A 20,445-nucleotide genomic window follows, 5' to 3' on the forward strand; every position below is an offset into this window, starting at 1 on the left:
TCAGCTCCTGTTGATGGAGCACTGAGGCCTAGGTCCTTCCTGGCTGCTGGCAGGGGCTGCTGTCAGCCACTGCAGGCCTTGCTCTGGCCCTTGCCCCAGTCCTCCATCCCCTTGCTGTTTTCAGGCTTGGCATCCATCTTCCACGAACTGGAGAAAACTGCCTTTGTGGGGTCTCCTGAGGTGGTGCTGGGGACACCTGCATCATCTCTTCCTGAGGTCAACTGTGTCATTCTGCATCTTTGCAGAAGGAGTAGCTCGCCATCTCCAGATCCCAGGGATCAGAGTGGGACCGTGGGGCCCATTTTCAGAAATTTGCCCACCACAGGCAGTGATAGGACACTCACCACCGAGGGGTTCACGGGTCTGTGCCAGATTTAGGGTTCAAGCCTTGGGGTGGAGGGTGTAGGTGTGATGGAAGGCCCACCTTCTGCTCCTCCTGCTGTTGCATCACTTCTGGCTATAGCTGCCCCCACCTGGGGCCTCCTGGACTAGCACACCCTCCACAGGCAACTTGGCCTCTCACTCCCCTTTTCTCTGCCCCAGTGTCAAAGGCAGAGATCTTACCTGTACCAGGACCAGCTTCCCATCTGAGAACTCTGCCAGGCTCTGTGCAGCAGGCACCTGGCACCTGTTGGCTGCCTACTCCACCTGTGTCTGGAGTTCTCAGATGCCCCTGTCATACATAATCTGGAAGGTTTGGGTCTCTTACCTGTCTGGTTCATGGGGGGCTTCAGGACACAAACAAAACTCTTGAATTCTGAGGAAACAATGGAGCTCCTTCCCAGTGACACCCCCCCCCCCGGCCAATCCGTGCTTCTTCCCGGAATCCACCATCCCTATCAACCATGCCAGACCAAACTGCAACCTGACCTTGACCAGGAAGGAGCCTATTGTGTGAGTCACAGCACAGGGTGAAGATTCTCCACACAATGGGTGCTTTTCATACAGTATGTTGTGTGGGCACTCATCCCCTTTCTGCATATCTCTCCCATGTCTACTTATTCGATAGTCACTACATGCCGGGCGGTTCAGGTGCTGGAGATCAGTGATGATCATAACCGATGAGAATGCCTATCCTCAGGGGACTTACATTCTAGCAAATGAAACAGCTTTCATTCCCAAAGTACCTGCTCTGTGCCAGATACTGTTGTAATGACGTTATAAGTATAATTTTACTTAATCCCCTCAATAACCCTCTAGCAGTCAAGCTCATAGAGGGTGCACCTGAAAAATTTTTTCTGGAAAGATCATAATGATGGGGGCACCTGGGTGGCTCAATGGGTTAAAGCCTCTACCTTTCACTCAGGTCATGATCTCAGGGTCCTGGAATCAAACCCCACATCAGGTTCTCTGCTCAGCAGGGAGCCTGCTTCCTCCTCTCTCTCTGCCTGCCTCTCTGCCTACTTGTGATCTTTGTCTTTCAAAAAATAAATAAATAAAATCTTAAAAGAAAAAAAAAGATCATAATGATGAATGTGTATAATCAGTGGCTTTCTTATACACTAACAATGAAAATACAGAAAGGGAAATTGGAGAATCGATTCCATTTACTATAGCACCAAGAACCATAAGATACCTGGGAATAAACCTAACCAAAGAGGTAAAGGATCTGTACTCAAGGAACTACAGAACACTCATGAAAGAAATTGAAGAAGACACAAAAAGATGGAAGACCATTCCATGCTCTTGGATCGGAAGAATAAACATTGTTAAAATGTCTATACTGCCTAGAGCAATCTATACTTTTAATGCCATTCCAATCAAAATTCCACCAGTATTCTTCAAAGAGCTGGAGCAAATAATCCAAAAATTTGTATAGAAACAGAAGAGACCCCGAATCGCTAAGGAAATGTTGAAAAACAAAAATAAAACTGGGGGCATCACATTACCTGATTTCAAGCTTTACTACAAAGCTGTGATTACCAAGACAGCATGGTAATGGCATAAAGACAGACACATAGACCAGTGGAACAGAGTAGAGAGCCCAGATATGGACCCTCAACTCTACGGTCAAATAATCTTCGACAAAACAGGAAAAAATATACAGTGGAAAAAAGAGAGTCTCTTCAATAAATGGTGCTGGGAAAACTGGACAGCTATATGTAGAAGAATGAAACTCGACCATTCTCTTACACCGAACACAAAGATAAACTCAAAATGGATAAAAGACCTCAACCTGGCAGGAATCAATCAGAATCCTAGAGGAGAACATAGGCAGCAATCTCTTCGATATCAGCCACAGCAACTTCTTTCAAGATATGTCTCCAAAGGCAAAGGAAACAAAGCCAAAATAAACTTTTGGGACTTCATCAAAATCAAAACCTTCTGCACAGCAAGGGAAAAAGTCAAGAAAACAAAGAGGCAACGCACAGAATGGGAGAAGATATTTGCAAATGACAGTACAGACAAAAGATTGATATCCAGGATCTATAAAGAACCCCTCAAACTCAACACGCATAAAACAGATAATCATATCAAAAAATGAGCAGAAGATATGAACAGACACTTCTCCAATGAAGACATGCAAATGGCTATCAGACACATGAAAAAATGTTCATCATCACTAGCCATCAGGGAGATTCAAATTAAAACCACATTGAGATACCAACTTGCACCAGTTAGAATGGCCAAAATTAGCAAGACAGGAAACAACATGTGTTGGAGAGGTTGTGGAGAAAGGGGAACCCTCTTACACTGTTGGTGGGAATGCAAGTTGGTGCAGCCACTTTGGAGAACAGTGTGGATATTCCTCAAGAAATTAAAACTAGAACTTCCCTATGACCCTGCAATTGCACTATTGGGTATTTACCCCAAAGATACAGATGTGGTGAAAAGAAGGGCCATCTGTACCCCAATGTTTATAGCAGCAATGGCCACGGTCGCCAAACTGTGGAAAGAACCAAGATGCCCTTCAACAGACGAGTGGATAAGGAAGATGTGGTCCATATACACTATGGAGTATTATGCCTCCATCAGAAAGGATGAATACCCAATTTTTGTAGCAACATGGATGGGACTGGAAGGAATTATGCTGAGTGAAATATGTCAAGCAGAGAGCGTCAATTATCATATGGTTTCACTTATTTGTGGAGCATAACAAATAGCATGGAGGACATGGGGAGATGGAGAGGAAAAGGGAGTTGAGGGAAATTGGAAGGGCCGGTGAACCATGAGAGACTATGGACTCTGAAGAACAACCTGAGGGTTTTGAAGGGGCGGGGGGTTGGAGGTTGGGGGAACCAGGTGGTGGGTATTAGAGAAGGCACATATTGCATGGAGCACTGGGTGTCGTGGAAAAACAATGAATACTGTTACGCTTAAAAGAAATAAAAATAAATAAATATATATATATACCCTACAGCAGGCACTGTACCAAGTACTTAAACATTAATTTTAAAAAAATTTTCTCCCAGGGTCTATATCTTTGCAATGATGGTGTAGTGATGTAATAGAGTATTATACATATATTAAAAATGAAAAAAAAACTCTTTGGGTATTATGGAGGACACATATTCCATGGAGCCCTGGGTGTGGTATAAACAATGAATTCTGGAACACTGAAAATAAATTTTAAAAATAAATAAATTTTTAAAAAGCGTCTTTGGAATCAGGAATCAGTAGGTAACAAATTTCACTTAGCATTCATCCCACTAAGTAAGTTGTATATATCAACTGGTATGTGCATACTCACATTTTCACATCTTCACTCACTTCAAAATGCAATAACGTTACAGGTGTACCTCAGATACAGAAAAGAAAGCTTACCTTGGGGAAAGATGGGCCTCTCCCTCTGCACTGTCACTGGAAAGGTCTTCCATCTGGTCATCCAAGGAAGCTAGGTAGAGACACAGACACTGTGAGGACACTCGTAGGGCAGCTCAGGAATGACTCAGGGAGATTTGCCTGGTGGGGGTCAGGGGCAAAAGTGTATGGATGTGGGTGGTGAATAATGTGGACTGAGCTGCTGCTGGGCCATCATTCTTGCTGGATGAAGGAAGGCAAAGGACAGCAACAGGAAAGTAATTGGAAACATGATCTTTCCGTTTTCACTTGAGGGAATCTAATCAATGAGAAATAGTCAATCTGAAACACCCAAATGCTTACTGGTTATAATGAGAGAGTTCCAGGGCCCCTCTGCCCATTGGAAGTTCAGCTAAGTTGCAAATATCTGTTTGACTTTTCAAAGACCATCTCTTTTCCGAGGACCAACATACACTACTACTGTATTTTTGCTTCAATTTTTATGTAAATTCAATCTAATTACCTTATAGTGTATTCTTCATTCCCTGGGTAGAATTTACTGATTCATCAGTTGCATAAAACCCTGTGTTCTCTGTCAGATCCTTTCTTTAATGTCCATCATCCAGGTACCCCATCCACACACATCACCCCCCCTAGGAACTCCCAGTTTGTTTCCTATGGTTAAAATTTCTTGCAGTTTCATCAGGTTTCCTCTTATTTTGTTTTTCCTTCCCTTGCCTATGTTCATCTGTTTTGTTTTGTTTTTTTTTTTAATTCCACAGATCAGTAAAATCATAAGATATTTGTGTTTTTCTGAATGACTTACTCATTTAGTATCATACCTTTTAGTTCCATCCACACCCTTGCAAATACAAGATTTCATTCTTTTGGATGGCTAAGTAATATTTCTGTGTGTGTGTGTGTGTGCGTGTGTGCACATGCATTTTGTGTATACATACCCTATCATCTTTATCGATTCATCTGTCAATGGATATATGGGCTCTTTCTCTATTTTGACTTCTGTGGACATTGGTACTATAAACATTGGTGTGCAGGTGCCCCTTTGGATCACTACTTTTGTATCCCTTGCATAAATACCTACAAGTGTGATTGCTGGGCCGTAGGGTAGTCTACTTTTAATTTTTGAGGAACCTCCATTCTGTTTTCCACAGTGACTGCACCACTTTGCATCCCGCCAACAGTGTAAGAACGTTCCCCTTTCCCTTCATCTTCAACGATGTCTGTTGTTTCATGAGTTGCTCATTTTAGCCATTCTGACTGATGTGAGGGGTTTTGATTTGTCTTTCCCTGATACCGAGTGATGTGGACCATTTTTTCCACGTGTCTCTAGGCCATTTGTAAGTCTCCTTCGGAGAAATGTCTGTTCATGTCTACTGTCCTTTTCTTGACTGGGCTTTTTATTTTTTTGTGTGTTGAGTTTGGTAAATTCCTTCTTGATTTTGGATACTAGCCCTTTATCTGATAAGACATTTGCAAATACATTCTCCCATTCTTCAGGTGGCCTTTCAGTTTCATGGACTGTTTCCTTTGCTGTGCAAAAGCTTTTTATCTTGATGAAGTCCTAATTGATCATTTTTTCTTTCCAGTGGCCCAGGTCCAAGAATTTGCTGCCTATGTTCTCCTCTAGGATTTTGGTGGAATCCTGTCTCACATTTAGGTCTTTCATCTCTTTTCAGTTTATTTTTCTGTATGGTATGAGAAAGAGATTGCTACTCTATTGCTCATCTCTTCTATATGACTTTGTAATTCACTAAGTGCCCAACAAAGGAAAATTTCAGAGACTGTACCCTCTCCATCAGAGCTATTGGATATCGACATAAACAGTATGTCGGACAGGGAATTCAGACTAATCATTATCCAGGCAATGGCAAGGTTGGAGAAAACCATTAATGACAAAATGGAATTGATTGGGGCACAAGTGAAAGCCACCAGGGAAGATGTTAACAACGCTATAAGTGAGTTCCAATCTAATCTAAATTCTCTAACAGCTAGGGTAACTGAGGTAGAAGATAGAAATAGTGATCCAATAAAGAAAAAGGATCAGGAGGAGGCCTGGAACAAACAGCTTAGAAGCCATGAAAACAGAACTAGGGAAATAAATGATGCCATGAAATGTTCCAATGTCAGAATTATTGGAATCCCTGAGGAGGAGGAGAAAGAAAGAAGACCAGAGGATATAAGTGTAATTCACTAAAATCACATTTTGCTGTGTGGCTGTATTTCAAAACTTGGTAAAGTATCCCATCATATTGGTTCAGTGGGACACTGATTGATAGACAGACGGATGCCAAACCAGCCCTGCAGCCATGGAATAAGTGGCACTTGGTCATGGGGGAATAATCCCTTTAATGTACTGTTGCATCCTATTTGCTAGTATTATGGTGAGAATTTTGGCATCCGTGTTCATCATGGACATTGGTCTGTAATTCTTCTTCATCGTGGGGATGTTGTCTTGTTTTGGGATCAAGGTAATGCTGGCATCCTAGGAAAAGTTTGGAGGTTTTCCTCCCATTTCTCCTTTTTGTAACAGCTTCAGAAGTATAGTAATAAGTTCTTTAAATGTTTGGTAGAATCCCGCTGAGAGGCCATCTGGCCCTGGAATCTTGTTTGTTGGGAGATGTTTGGTTACTGCTTCAATTACTTGCTGTTTTGGGGTCTATTCCAGTTTACCATCTTTCTGTTTCAGTTTTGATAGTTTGTATGTTTCTGACATTGCTCCACTTTCTTCAAAATTGCCAAATTTTCTGCATATACTTGCTCATAATAGGCTGTTGTTATGATTTGTATCTTTGGTGTTGGTTGTGCTCCCTCCTATTTCATTGATGATTTTATCTCTTTAGGTGTTTCTCTTTGCTTTTTCATAAGTAAGGCTAATGGGTTATTGATCTTATTACCTCTTTCCAAAACAGCTCTTAGTTTCCATGACGCATCCTTTTATTTTTAAATAAATATTGTTTTTCTTTTATATGTTCTACTGTCTTTCTTAAAAGATTTTATTTATTTATTTATTTTAATTTTTTTTTAATTTATTTTCAGCGTAACAGTATTCATTGTTTTTGCACCACACCCAGTGCTCCATGCAATCCGTGCCCTCTCCAATACCCACCACCTAGTTCGCCCAACCTCCCACCCCCCGCCCCTTCAAAACCCTCAGATTGTTTTTCAGAGTCCATAGTCTCTCATGGTTCACCTCCCCTTCCAATTTCCCTTGACTCCCTTCTCCTCTCTAACTCCCCTTGTCCTCCATGCTATTTGTTATGCTCCACAAATAAGTGAAACCATATGATAATTGACTCTGTCTGCTTGACTTATTTCACTCAGCATAATTCTACTGTCTTATTGATTTCTCTTTCATTAATTTTGTTCTAATCTTTATTATCTCAGTTTCCCTGCTGGATATAGGCTTTGTTTGTGTTTTTTTCCTCCAGGTCCTTTAGGTAGGTGAAAAGTTCGGCTGTGTATTTCAGAATTTCCTTTTCTTGAGGAAGGACTGTTTTGCTTTATACTTCCCTCTCAGGACTTCCTTCATTCTATCCCAAAGGTTTTGAACTGCTGTGTTTTCATTTTCATTTCCTGCCACGTAATTTGCAGTTTTCCTTAATTTCCCATTAGATCCATTCATACTGTAGTAGGGATGCTCTCAAACCTCCATGTACTTGTGTTGGTTCCAAATTTCCTCTTGAGATTAAATTCCAAGTTTTAAGGAATTCTCATGTGAAAATAGGCAGGGGACAATCCCAATCTTTTGGTACTGGTTGAGACCTGATTTGTGATCCAGTATGCAATCTATTCTGAAAAATGTCCCATGTGCTCTGAAGAAGAATGTGTATCAGTTGCTTTAGGATGAAATGTTCAGAATATAGCTGTTAAGTCCCTCTGGTCCAATGTCATCCAAAGCCCCTTTTCTTAAATGTTAAGGATTATTTACATTTACTTGAATTTCTTCATGTTACAGCTATCATAAAATTGTTTTTCTCCTTTAACAATTTTTAAGTGTTTTTATTTAAATTCCTTTTACTTAATATATACTCTATTATTAGTTTCAGGGGTAGAATTCAGTGCAACTTCTTATTATACATGTGTCCATTGGCAAGGCAAGCAAAAGCAAAAATTAACTATTGGGAATTCTTCAACATAAAACTTGTGTCTAGTAAAGGAATCAGCCAATAAAACTAAAAGGCACTCTACAGAATGGAAGGAGATATTTGTAAGTGTTCTATCAGATAAAGGATTAGTATCCAAATCTATAAGAACTAATCAAACTCAACACCCCCAAACAAACAAAAACCAGTCAAAAGATGGGCAGAATACATGAACAGAAATTTCTGCAAAGATGACATACAAATGAACCAAACACATGAAAACATGACTGACATTACTCGACATCACGGAAATACAAATCAAAACCACAATGAGAGACCACCTCACACCAGTCAGAATGGTTAAAATGAACAACTCGGGAAAGAGCTGTAGACAAGGATGCAGAGAAAGGGGAACCCTCTTTTCACTATTGGTGGGAATGATAAGTGGTGAAGCCACTGTGGGAAACAGCATGGGATTTTCTCAATAAGTTAAAAGGAGATACTGCTCTATGACCCAGCAATTGCACAACTAATTTTTTATCCAAAGGACACCAAATATTAATTTGAAGGGGCACTTACACACCAATGTTTATAGCAGCAACATCCACAGTTGTCAAAATGTAGAAAGAACCCACATATCCATTGATAGTTGAATGGATAAGGACAAAGTGATGGGTGTGTGTGTGTGTGTGTGTGTGTGTGTGTGTGTGTGTGTGTCTGTGTGTCTGTGTGTGTGTTTGCAAAGGACAAAGTTATGTGTGTGTGTTTACACACATACACACATATAGTGGAAAATTATGGATCATCAACGTATGAAGTTTCTGTACTTCTAGCAACATGTATGTTGTTGGGTTGTATTATCCTAAGTGACATAAATCATTCAGATAAAGAGAAATAGATGAGTTCTCTCATACGTGGAATTTAAAAAACAACACCAATGAACACAAGGTATGACAAAAAAGAGTAAGGTAAACCATCACAGACTCATTTTTTAAAAATGTATTTCCTTATTTTTAGATATATGCCTATCTATTTATATATCACTATCTGTACTTATATGTACAGATACACACACACACACACACACAGTGAGAGAGAGTGCCTGAGTAGTGGGCTTGGGGGAGGGGCAGAGGGAAAGGATCTCTAGCAGTCTCCTCAATGAGCAGTGCCCTGATGCAGGGCTTCATCTCATGTTCCAGAGATCATGATCTGAGTGGAAATCAAGAGTCAGTCACTCAACAAACTGAGCCACCCAGGTGCCCCAGAGACTCTTATATATAAAGAACAACCTGAGGGATGCTGGAGGAGGTAAGAGGGTGGTGGGCTATATGGGTGATGGATAATAAGGCAGGTACTTGTTGTGATGGGCACTGGGTGTTCTATGTGACTGGTGAATCTCTTAATTCAACCCCTGAAACCAATGTTATACTATATGGTAACCAAATGGACTTTAAATAAAAACTTGAAAAACAAAAAGAATGTCCAAGCACAAAAAAACGGATTTTCATGTATACTGTGGACATTTAATTGACGAAAGTATTGATGCTGTTTCATTCATTATAAGTAATGGACTACACTCAGGTCAGCTGATATTAATAGGGGAAACTGGAAGGGTGGGATATGGGCACCTCCTGTATTACTTTTCGGCTGCTTTGTCCATCTAAACCTCTTCCAAATGTCTTCTAATTCTGCAAAACCTGGACACACTGTTTCAGGAATTGATCTATAATGCCCTATATTCAGAAGGTACCTAAGGTTTATACATTGCACTGAAGACATTGTTTACTACTAAAATGTACTGAATGTTGAGTGAGAAATACTACTGATGGGCTTAAATGTATATTTGTATACTTGAGAGGCACCTGGGTGGCTCAGTGCATTAAGCCTCTGCCTTCTGCTTGGGTCGTGATCTCAGGGTCCTGGGATCAAGCCCAGCATCAGGCTCTCTGCTCAGCAGGGAGCCTGCTCCCACCGCCCCTGCCTGCCTCTCTGCCTACTTGTGATCTCTGTCGGTCAAATAAATAAATAAATAAAATCTTTAAAAAAAAATAAAAATAGGAGTCAAGATGGCAGAGAAGTAGCGGGCTGGATGACATCAGGTCACAGGAGTTCAGTTAGATAGTTATCAAACCATTCCAAACACCTACAAATCGAACAGGAGATCAAAGACAAGAAGAGCAGCATTCTAGAAACAGAAAATCAATCACTTTCTGAAAGGTAGAATATGTGGAGAAGTGAATCTGAAGCGACGGGAAGATAGACCACTGGAGGAGGGACGGGCTTAGGGCAAGTGGTGGAGCAACGGAGCACAAAATCAGAACTTTTAAAGCTTTTATTTTTATTTACTTATTTGTCAGAGAGAGAGAGAGTGCACAAGCAAGCAAAGTTGCAGACAGAGGCGGAAAGAGAAGCAGGCTCCCTGCAGAGCAAAGAGGATCGCTCCAGAAGCTAAGTGGGTGTGGAGCCCTCGCAGGGACAGCGTGGTCTCAGGTCCCGCGGGGTCACAGAAGGATCGGGGGTGTCTGAGTGTAGCAGAGCTTACAGGTATTAGAGCGGGGAAGCCGGCCACAGAGACAGAGCCAAGAAGTGAGCTCTCAGCTTGGAGTTACCTTAAAATGTGATCTGCAGCACCATGAGGCCACTGCTCTTTGAACAGGGACCCCACAAGTGGCAGATCCAGGGAGACCCCCCTGGAATATTAGAGTAGCAGGAATATGCTGGGTTTGGATACTCCAAATGGGGCTGTGTGCGAGAGACAGAAGTGCTCAGTCACAGGCCGGGTGAGCTCGGAGCACAGCCAGAGACCAGGGAGATGGGAGTGATTGAGCATATGTCTCCAAGAGCGTGCTGAGAAGTGGGGCCCCGAGCTCTTGGCTCCTCTGGGCTGGAGATTGGGAGGCCACCATTTTCATTCCCATCCTCCAGAGCTCTACAGAAAGTGTTCAGGGAACAAAAGCCCCCGAGAGTGAACCCTGGCAAGGGCAGTACCATTCCACCTCAGGCAAAGACACTCGAGAATGTCTACAACAGGTCCCTCCCTCAGAAGATCAGCAAGAACATCCAGCCAAGACCAAGCTCACTGACCAAGGAGAACAGAATTCCAGAGGAGGGGAAAGCAAAACATGGAATTCATGGCTTTCTCCCCATGATTCTTTAGTCTTGCAAAGTTAATTACATTTTTAACTTTTTTTCTTATTCTATTTTTTTTACTTTTACTCTTTCCTCTTTTAACCTTTTTAAACTAGTTTCTCTTAACAATACCTTTCTTTAAAAATCTTTGTGAACCTTTATTATTATAGTATGTTTTATCCTTCATTATATCTAACTTCATTTTTTGCATACATATAGGGTTTTGTGATCTAAAAAACTTTTGGGATACAACTTCTTCTAATAGATGAAAATATACCTCAAATCTAGCATAGGGCTTTGTTCTAGTCTCCGGCCTGAGCAAATTCTCTCCACTTTCTTTTTCTTTCTTTTCCCAACCAACTTTTATTTAAAATATTTTTGAAATGCAGTACTCACTATCTTATTTATCCACTATTCAAAAAAAATTTTTTCAAGTGGCTCAATTTATTCTTACTTTAATGCTTAGATTTTTTTTATTTTCAGCATAACAGTATTCATTGTTTTTGCACCACACTCAGTGCTCCATGCAATCCGTGCCCTCTCCAATACCCACCACCTAGTTTGCCCAACCTCCCACCCCCGCCCCTTCAAAACCCTCAGATTGTTTTTCAGAGTCCATAGTCTCTCATGGGTCACCTCCCCTTCCAATTTCCCTCAACTCCCTTCTCCTCTCTAACTCCCCTTGTCCTCCATGCTATTTGTTATGCTCCACAAATAAGTGAAACCATATGATAATTGACTCTCTCTGCTTGACTTATTTCACTCAGCATAATCTTTTCCAGTCCCATCCATGTTGCTACAAATGTTGGGTATTCATCCTTTCTGATGGAGGCATAATACTCCATAGTGTATATGGACCACATCTTCCTTATCCATTTGTCCGTTGAAGGGCATCTGGTTCTTTCCAGAGTTTGGCGATATCCAGGATCTATAAAGAACTCCTCAAACTCAACATGCACAAAACAGATAATCATATCAAGAAATGGGCAGAAGATATGAACAGACACTTCTCCAATGAAGTCATACAAATGGCTATCAGACACATGAAAAAATGTTCATCATCACTAGCCATCAGGGAGATTCAAATTAAAACCACATTGAGATATCACCTTACCCCACTTAGAATGGCCAAAATTAGCAAGACAGGAAACAACGTGTTGGAGAGGATGTGGAGAAAGGGGAACCCTCTTACACTGTTGGTGGGAATGCAAGTTGGTGCAGCCACTTTGGAGAACAGTGTGGAGATTCCTCAAGAAATTAAAACTAGAGCTTCCCTATGACCCTGCAATTGCACTACTGGGTATTTACCCCAAAGATACAGATGTAGTGAAAAGAAGGGCCATCTATACCCCCAATGTTCATAGCAGCAATGGCCATGGTCGCCAAACTGTGGAAAGAACCAAGATGCCCTTCAACAGACGAGTGGATAAGGAAGATGTGGTCCATATACACTATGGAGTATTATGCCTCCATCAGAAAGGATGAATACCCAACTTTTGTAGCAACATGGAGGGGACTGGAAGAGTTTATGCTGAGTGAAATAAGTCAAGCAGAGAGAGTCAATTATCATATGGTTTCACTTATTTGTGGAGCATAACAAATAGCACGGAGGACAAGGGGAGATGGAGAGGAGAAGGGAGTTGAGGGAAATTGGAAGGGCCGGTGAACCATGAGAGACTATGGACTCTGAAGAACAACCTGAGGGTTTTGAAGGGGCGGGGGGTGGGAGGTTGGGGTAACCAGGTGGAGGGTATTAGAGAGGGCACGGACTGCATGGAGCACTGGGTGTGGTAAAAAAACAATGAATACTGTTATGTTGAAAATAAATTTTAAAAAATGATTAAATAAAAAAATGATAACAACTAAAAAAACAGCAATAACAATAAATAAATAAATAAATAAATAAATAATAAAATAAATTTAAAAACCATCAATAACAACAGTTGACATTTACAGTATTCACACTGAGTCAGGAACTCCTAAAGCGTTTTAATATACAACAAATTATACTAAAATTTTGCATGTATTTGCTTATTGAGCATCACAGCAACCCTCTGAGTTGACCCATAACTCTCTTGTTAGCATGGGGATGCTGCCCACAGATCCAGGCAATTGTCCCTGGAAGAGTCCCCGACAGGCCTGTGCTCTCCCAGGGCCAGCACCCCACAAATGTGGTGATTCTGAGGCTCACTGGTAGGTGGAGCACAAGCCAACCTTTACAAGGAATATTACCTGGGCCCGAAGAGGAATGGCTGCTGGCAGGCCAAGAGGAGAGGAATGGCCTCCAGCAGTGAGGTGGTCATCAGAATCTGGCACTGAGGTGCATCCAGGCCTCCTGGGACTCCCCACTGCCCGAGTGAAAGGGGTATGAACATTTAGGAAGAGCCCAGGCCTAGCCATAGGGCTGGAGCCTGCCAGGAGAAGACACTAAAAGGTACATGAGGAAGCAGGCCTTATTCCCAGCTTTCCACTGGAGCCATGGGGAAAACTGGCTGGGTTGGCAGTACCCCCTATGATGGCGCTTACCTCGAGGGTCTTCCTGCCATGACTGCTTCTCCCTGCTTGCTATCTAGGCTGCTGGGAGAGGATGGAAGAACCTCACTTCCCAATTCCTCCTGAACCAGTCTTCTTTCCTGTCTCCTCAGGTGACCCCACTCACAGCCTTGAAGTTTGCAGAGTTGACCTTAAAGGCTGGCATTCCAAAGTGTGTGGTCAACATTCTCCCAGGATCTGGTAAAGGATGTGGACATGGGCAACTGGGGGTGCCAGGGCTCCAGGGAGTTGGAGATGCCCTTCGTCAGAACAGGGCTTGCTGTGTCATGCTCTAATGAGGCAGAGCAACCAGGGACACAGGGATCTAGTGGGTGTGGCCAGCCTGATGAGGAGACGCCCTCTCCTGTGATGGAAGAAACACACACCTGGAAGTTTCTTCAAATGCTTCCCCAAATATTTTCCCTTTTTTTTTTTTTTTTTGTATGTCTATATGTGCTCTGACGTAAAGTACATAACTTGGGAATTATCTGCCCTTGGAAGTTTGAGGGAATTTATCTAGGCTTGGGGCATCTGGGGAGATATTACATGAATTGCTTTTTTAATTTCTTCTGTGGTTAGTAGTCTAGTTTATTGGAAAAGTTGTCTCTTCTTGCACACATTTTAAAATATATTGACCTAGAGTTGTATTAACAATGTCTTATAAGTAATTATATTTTTTTTATTTTCAGCATAGCAGTATTCATTGTTTTTGTACCACACCCAGTACTCCATGCAGTTCGTGCCCTCTCTAATATCCACCACCTGGTTCCCCCATCCTCCCACCCCCCCCCACCTCTTCAAACCCTTCAGATTGTTTTTCGGAGTCCATAGTCTCTCATTGTTCACCTCCCCTTCCAATTTCCCCCAACTCCCTTCTCCTAACTCCCCATGTCCTCCATGCTATTTGTTATGTTCCACAAATAAGTGAAACCATATGATAATTGACTCTCTCTGCTTGACTTATTTCACTCAGCATAATCTCTTCCAGTCCCGTCCATGTTGATACAAAAGCTGGGTATTCATCCTTTCTGATGGAGGCATAATACTCCATAGTGTATATGGACTACATCTTCCTTATCCATTTGTCCATTGAAGGGCATCTTGGTTCTTTCCACAGTTTAGCAACCGTGAGTCACCCTTTGATTGTTAGAGTATCCCCTTTATACTTTACAGTTTTTCTTTCTCTTTTAAAATTGGTTAAATTTGTGAAAAGTGCTTGTTTGTTCCCATACTCCCCTCAAAAACAAAAACAGCCCTCAAATTTCTTTACCCATTGCATTGATATTCTGGTTTTTTTCTCTGCTTTCATCATTATTTCCTTCTGTGTTCTCCTGTGTGTTTTTTGTATCTTTTTGAGTTGAAAATTTAATTCATTTATTTCCACTTTTAGTCATACAAAAATCATTCAAAGAGAGCTTTGGTGACATTTCAAACCTTTTGATTGACATTTTCATTATTATATCAATGCCCCCTCTTAATTTTTTATTAATTTTTTATTTTTTTAATTTCTTTTTTTTAATTTTTATTTTATTTATTTTAATTTTTTATTTCTTTTTTTTTTGTATATGTAAGATTTAATTGTAAGAAACCAACAAATTGTCTTCCAAAGTGGCCATACTGTACTACATTCCCACCAGCAATGAATAAAAGTTTCTGTTGCTCCATATTGTCACTGGTATTTGGTGGTGTCAGTATTCCAGATTTCAGTCATTCTAATAGGTGTTTAGTGGTATCTCTTTGTTGTTTTAATTTACATTTTTCTGATGATATATGTCATGGAGCATCTTTTCACGTGCTCTTACATGATCTGTATATCATCTTTGGTGAGGTGTCTGTTAAGGTGTTTGGCCAGTTTTCTAATTGAGTTATTTGTTCTCTTATTATTGAGTTTTAAGAGGTCATTGTATATTTTGGGTAACAGTCCTTTATCAGATGTGTCTTTTGCAAATATTTTCTCCCAGTCTTCCCAGAGCAGAAGTTTTAATCTTTTTTTTTAGTGTTTTATTGTTTTTCTTCTTTTCTATTTTTTTATTTATTTTCAGCGTAACACTATTCATTGTTTTTGCAACACACCCAGTGCTCCATGCAATCTGTGCCCTCTCTCATACCCACCACCTGCTCCCTCAACCTCCCACACCCCACCCCCTCAAAATCCTCAGATGGTTTCCCAGAGTCCACAGTCTCCCATGGTTCACCTCCCACTCCAACCACCCCCAACGCCTCTCTCCTCCCCATCTCCCCTTGTCCTTCATGCTATTTGTTATGCTCCACAAATAAGTGAAACCATATGATAGTTGACTCTCTCTGCTTGACTTATTTCACTCAGCATAATCTCCTCCAGTCCCGTCCATGTTGCTACAAAAGTTGGGTATTCATCCTCTCTGATGAAGGCATAATACTCCATAGTGTATATGGACCACATCTTCCTTATCCATTCGTCCATTGAAGGGCATCTTGGTTCTTTCCACAGTTTGGTGACCGCAGCCATTGCTGCTATAAACATTGGGGTACAGATGGCCCTCTTTTCACCACATCTGTATCTTTGGAGTAAATACCCAATAGTGCAATTGCAGGGTCATAGGCAAGCTCTATTTTTAATTTCTTGAGGAATCTCCACACTGTTCTCCAAAGTGGCTGCACCAACTTGCATTCCCACCAACAGTGTAAGAGGGTTCCCCTTTCTCCACATCCCCTCCAACACATATTGTTTCCTATCTTGCTAATTTTGGCCATTCTAAGTGGTGTAAGGTGGTATCTCAATGTGGTTTTAATTTGAATCTTCCTGATAGCTAGTGATGATGAACATTTTTTCATGTGTCTGATAGCCATTTGTATGTCTTCATTGGAGAAGTGTCCGTTCATATCTTCTGCCCATTTTTTGACATGATTGTCTGTTTTGTGTGTGTTGAGTTGGAGGAGTTCTTTATATCCTAGATATCAACCTTTTGTCTGTACTGTCATTTGCAAATAACTTCTCCCATTCCGTGGGTTGCCTCTTTGTTTTCTTGACTGTTTCCCTTGCTGTGCAGAAGCTTTTGATCTTGATGAAGTCCCAAAAGTTCATTTTCACTTTTGTTTCCTTTGCCTTTGGAGACATATCTTGAAAGAAGTTGCTGTGGCTGATATTGAAGAGATTGCTGCCTATGTTCTCCTCTAGGATTCTGATGGATTCCTGTCTCACGTTGAGGTCTTTTACCCACTTTATCTTTGTGTATGGTGTAAGAGAATAGTCTAGTTTCATTCTTCTACAGTTAGAATGGCCCAAATTAGCAAGACAGGAATCAACATGTGTTGGAGAGGATGTGGAGAAAGGGGAACCCTCTTACACTGTTGGTGGGAATGCAAGTTGGTGCAGCCACTTTGGAGAACAGTGTGGAGATTCCTCAAGAAATTAAAAATAGAGCTTCCCTGTGACCCTGCAATTGCACTACTGAGTATTTACCCCAAAGATACAGATGTGGTGAAAAGAAGGGCCATCTGTACCCCAATATTTATAGCAGCAATGGCCACGGTTGCCAAACTGTGGAAAGAGCCAAGATGCCCTTCAACAGACGAATGGATAAGGAAGATGTGGTCCATATGCACTATGGAGTATTATGCCTCCATCAGAAAGGATGAATACCCAACTTTTGTAGCAACATGGATGGGACTGGAAGAGATTATGCTGAGTGAAATAAGTCAAGCAGAGAGAGTCAATTATCGTATGGTTTCACTTATTTGTGGAGCATAACAAATAGCATGGAGGACAAGGGGAGATGGAGAGTAGAAGGGAGTTGAGGGAAATTGGAAGGGAGGTGAACCATGAGAGATATGGACTCTGAAAAACAATCTGAGAGGGTTGAAGGGGAGGGGGGTGGGAGGTTGGGGAAACCAGGTGGTGGGTATTGGAGAGGGCACGGATTGCATGGAGCACTGGGTGTGGTGCAAAAACAATGAATACTGTTACACTGAAAATAAAGCAAAAAAAAAAAAAAAAGACATAAAGTAGCAAGGGAAAAAAAAGTTGGGTATTCATCCTTTCTGATGGAGGCATAGTACTCCATAGTGTATATGGACCACATCTTCCTTATCCATTCGCCCGTTGAAGGGCATCTTGGTTCTTTCCACAGTTTGGCGACCATGGCCATTGCTGCTATAAACATTGGGGTACAGATGGCCCTTCTTTTCACCACATCTGTATCTTTGGGGTAAATACCCAGTCGTGCCATTACAGGGTCATAGGGAAGCTCTATTTTTAATTTCTTGAGGAATCTCCACACTGTTCTCCAAAGTGGCTACACCAACTTGCATTTTTTTTTGAGAATTTTTTCATCCATGTTCATCAGGAATATTGGTCTGTATTTTGCCTTTTTAGTGGAGTCTTTGGTTTTGGAGTAAAGCTAGCTTCGTAGAATGAGTTTAGAAATTTTCTTTCCATTTTTTTCTTTCTTTCTTTCTTTCTTTTTTTTTTTTTTTTTTTTTTTTTTTAGAGCAGTTTGAGAAGAATAGGTATTAGCTCTGGTAGAATTCTCCCTGGAAGCCATCTGGCCCTGGACTTTTGTTTGTTGGGAGATTATTCATTATTGAATCAATTTCTTCGCTGGTTATGGGTCCCTTCAAGTTTTCTATTTCTTCCTATTTCAGCTTTAGTAATTTGTAAGTTTCTAGGAATTTATCCATTTTTTCAGGTGCCCAGTTTGTTGGCATATAATTTTGTATAGTGTTCTCTTTTAATTGTTTGCATTTTTGTGGTGTTGGTTGTGATCACTCTTCTTTCATTCATGATTTTACCTTTGGGTCCTTTCTCTTTCCTTTACCCTATGTCTGGGCTAGGGGTTTATCAATTTTATTAATTCTTTCAAAGAACCAGCTCTTAATTTCATTAATTTGTTCTACTGGGGGTTTTTTGTTTGTTTGTTTGCTTCTAAATCATTCATTTCTGCTCTAATCTTTATTATTTCCCTTCTTTTGCTTTAGGCTGTGTTTGCTGTTCCTTTTCTAGCTCCTTTAGGTGTAAGTTTAGGTTGTGTATTTGACAGTTTTCTTGCTTCTCAAAGTAGGTCTGTATTGCTATATACTTCCCTTTCAGGACTGTATTTGCTGCATCCCAAAAGTTTTGGACAGTCCCTGTATTTTTAAATGTCTTCTTTTATTTCCTAGTTAACCTATTAATTCTTTAGGAGGATACTCTTTAATCTCCATGTATTTGAGGTCTTTCCAATTTTTTTGTGGTTGATTTCAAGTTTCATAGCATTGAGGTCTGAAAATATGCATGGTAAGATCTCGATCTTTTAGTACTTGTGAGGGCTGATTTGTGACCTAGTAGGTGATCTGTTCTGGAAAATGGTCCCATGTGCACTAGAAAAGAATGTGTATTCTGTTGCTTTAGGATAGAATGTTCTGAACATATTTATTAAATCCATCTGGTCCAGTGTGTTATTCATAGCCAGTGTTTCCTTGTTGATTTTCTGCTTGGATTATCTGTCTATTGCTGTAAATAGGGTGTTAAAGTACCTACTATTATTGTATTATTATCAATGAATTTCTTTATGTTACTTATTAATTGATTTATATATTTGGGTGCTCCCAAGTTGGGGGCATAAATATTTGCAATTGTTAGATATTCTTGATAGATAGACCCTTTAATTATGATATAATACCTTTCTTCATCTCTTGTTACAGTCTTTGTTTTAAACATTATTTATTTATTTATTTACTTGACAGACAGAGATCACAAGTAGGCAGAGAGGCAGGCATAGAGAGAGAGGAAGGAAAGCAGGCTCCTTGCCAAGCACAGAGCCCAATTAGCAGCTTGATCCCAGGACCCTGGGATCATGACCTGAGCCGAAAGCAGAGGCTTTACCCCACTGAACCACCCAGGCGCCCCCAGTCTTTGTTTTAAAATCTAGTTTGTCTTATGTAAGTATGGCTACTCCAGCTTTCTTTTGATGTCCATTAGCATAATAAATGATTCTCCATCCCCTCACTTTCAATCTGCAGGTGTCTTTAGGTCTAAAATGAGACTTTTGTAGGCAGCATATAGATGGATATTGTTTTTTTTTTTTTAATCCATTCTTATACCTATGTCTTTTGATTGGAACACTTAGTCCATTTACATTCATAGTGACTATTGAAAGATTTGGATTTAGTGTCTTTGTGTTACCTATAGAGTTGGTATTTCTGGTGATATTCCCTGGTCCTTTCTAGGCTTTGTTGCTTTTGGCATTTTTTTCTGCACTCAAAGAGGTCCTCTCAAAATTTATTTGTAGGGCTGGTTTAATGGTTACAAACTCCTTTAGTTTTTGTTTGTCTGAGAAATTCTTTTATCTCTCCTTCTATTCTGAAATGACAGCCTTGTTGGATAAAGTATTCTTGGCTGCATATTTTCCCATTCAGCACGTTGAATATATCCTGCCACTTTTTCTGGCCTGCAAAGTTTCTGTGGACAGATCTGCTGTGAATCTGATCTGTATTCGCTTCTAGGTTAAGGAATTTTTTCCCCCTTGCTGCTTTCAGTATTCTTTCTTTGCCTGTGCACTTTGTGAATTTGACCTGTTGTGTGCTGGCAATGGCTGGCTTTTGTTGAATTTAATGGGATATCTCTGTGCTTCTTGGATTTTGATGTCTGTGTCCTTCCCCAGATTAGGGAAGTTTTCAGCTAAAATTTGTTCGAATAATCTTCTGCCCCTTTTACTCTCTCTTGGTCTTCTGGGACTCCTATGATATGAATGTTATTACATTTTAATAAGTCTCTTGAGTTTCCAAAGTCTACCTTCTTGATCCATTATCTCTCTTTTGCTCTTCTTTTCAGCTTTATTATTTTCCATAATTTTATCTTCTAAATCACTGATTCACTCCTCTGCTCCATTCAACTTGTTTTTACAGCCTCCATTTGTGTTTGCATATCAGTTATAGCATTTTTAATTTTGACCTGACTAGCTTTTAGTTCTTTTATCTCTTC

General features: G+C 40.6%; 1 protein-coding gene across 1 annotated transcript in view; it reads left to right on the forward strand.

The window, feature by feature from the left end:
* Positions 1-768: 768 nt before the first annotated feature.
* The window catches only part of LOC125104058 (vomeronasal type-1 receptor A11-like), a 32,202-nt gene continuing 12,525 nt past the window's right edge, over positions 769-20,445 (forward strand). The window contains 1 exon segment of the mRNA XM_047736319.1: positions 769-894. Coding sequence (XP_047592275.1) covers positions 769-894 — 126 coding nt within the window.

This window comes from Lutra lutra, chromosome 1 (assembly GCF_902655055.1).
Source record: "Lutra lutra chromosome 1, mLutLut1.2, whole genome shotgun sequence".
NCBI lineage: Eukaryota > Metazoa > Chordata > Mammalia > Carnivora > Mustelidae > Lutra > Lutra lutra.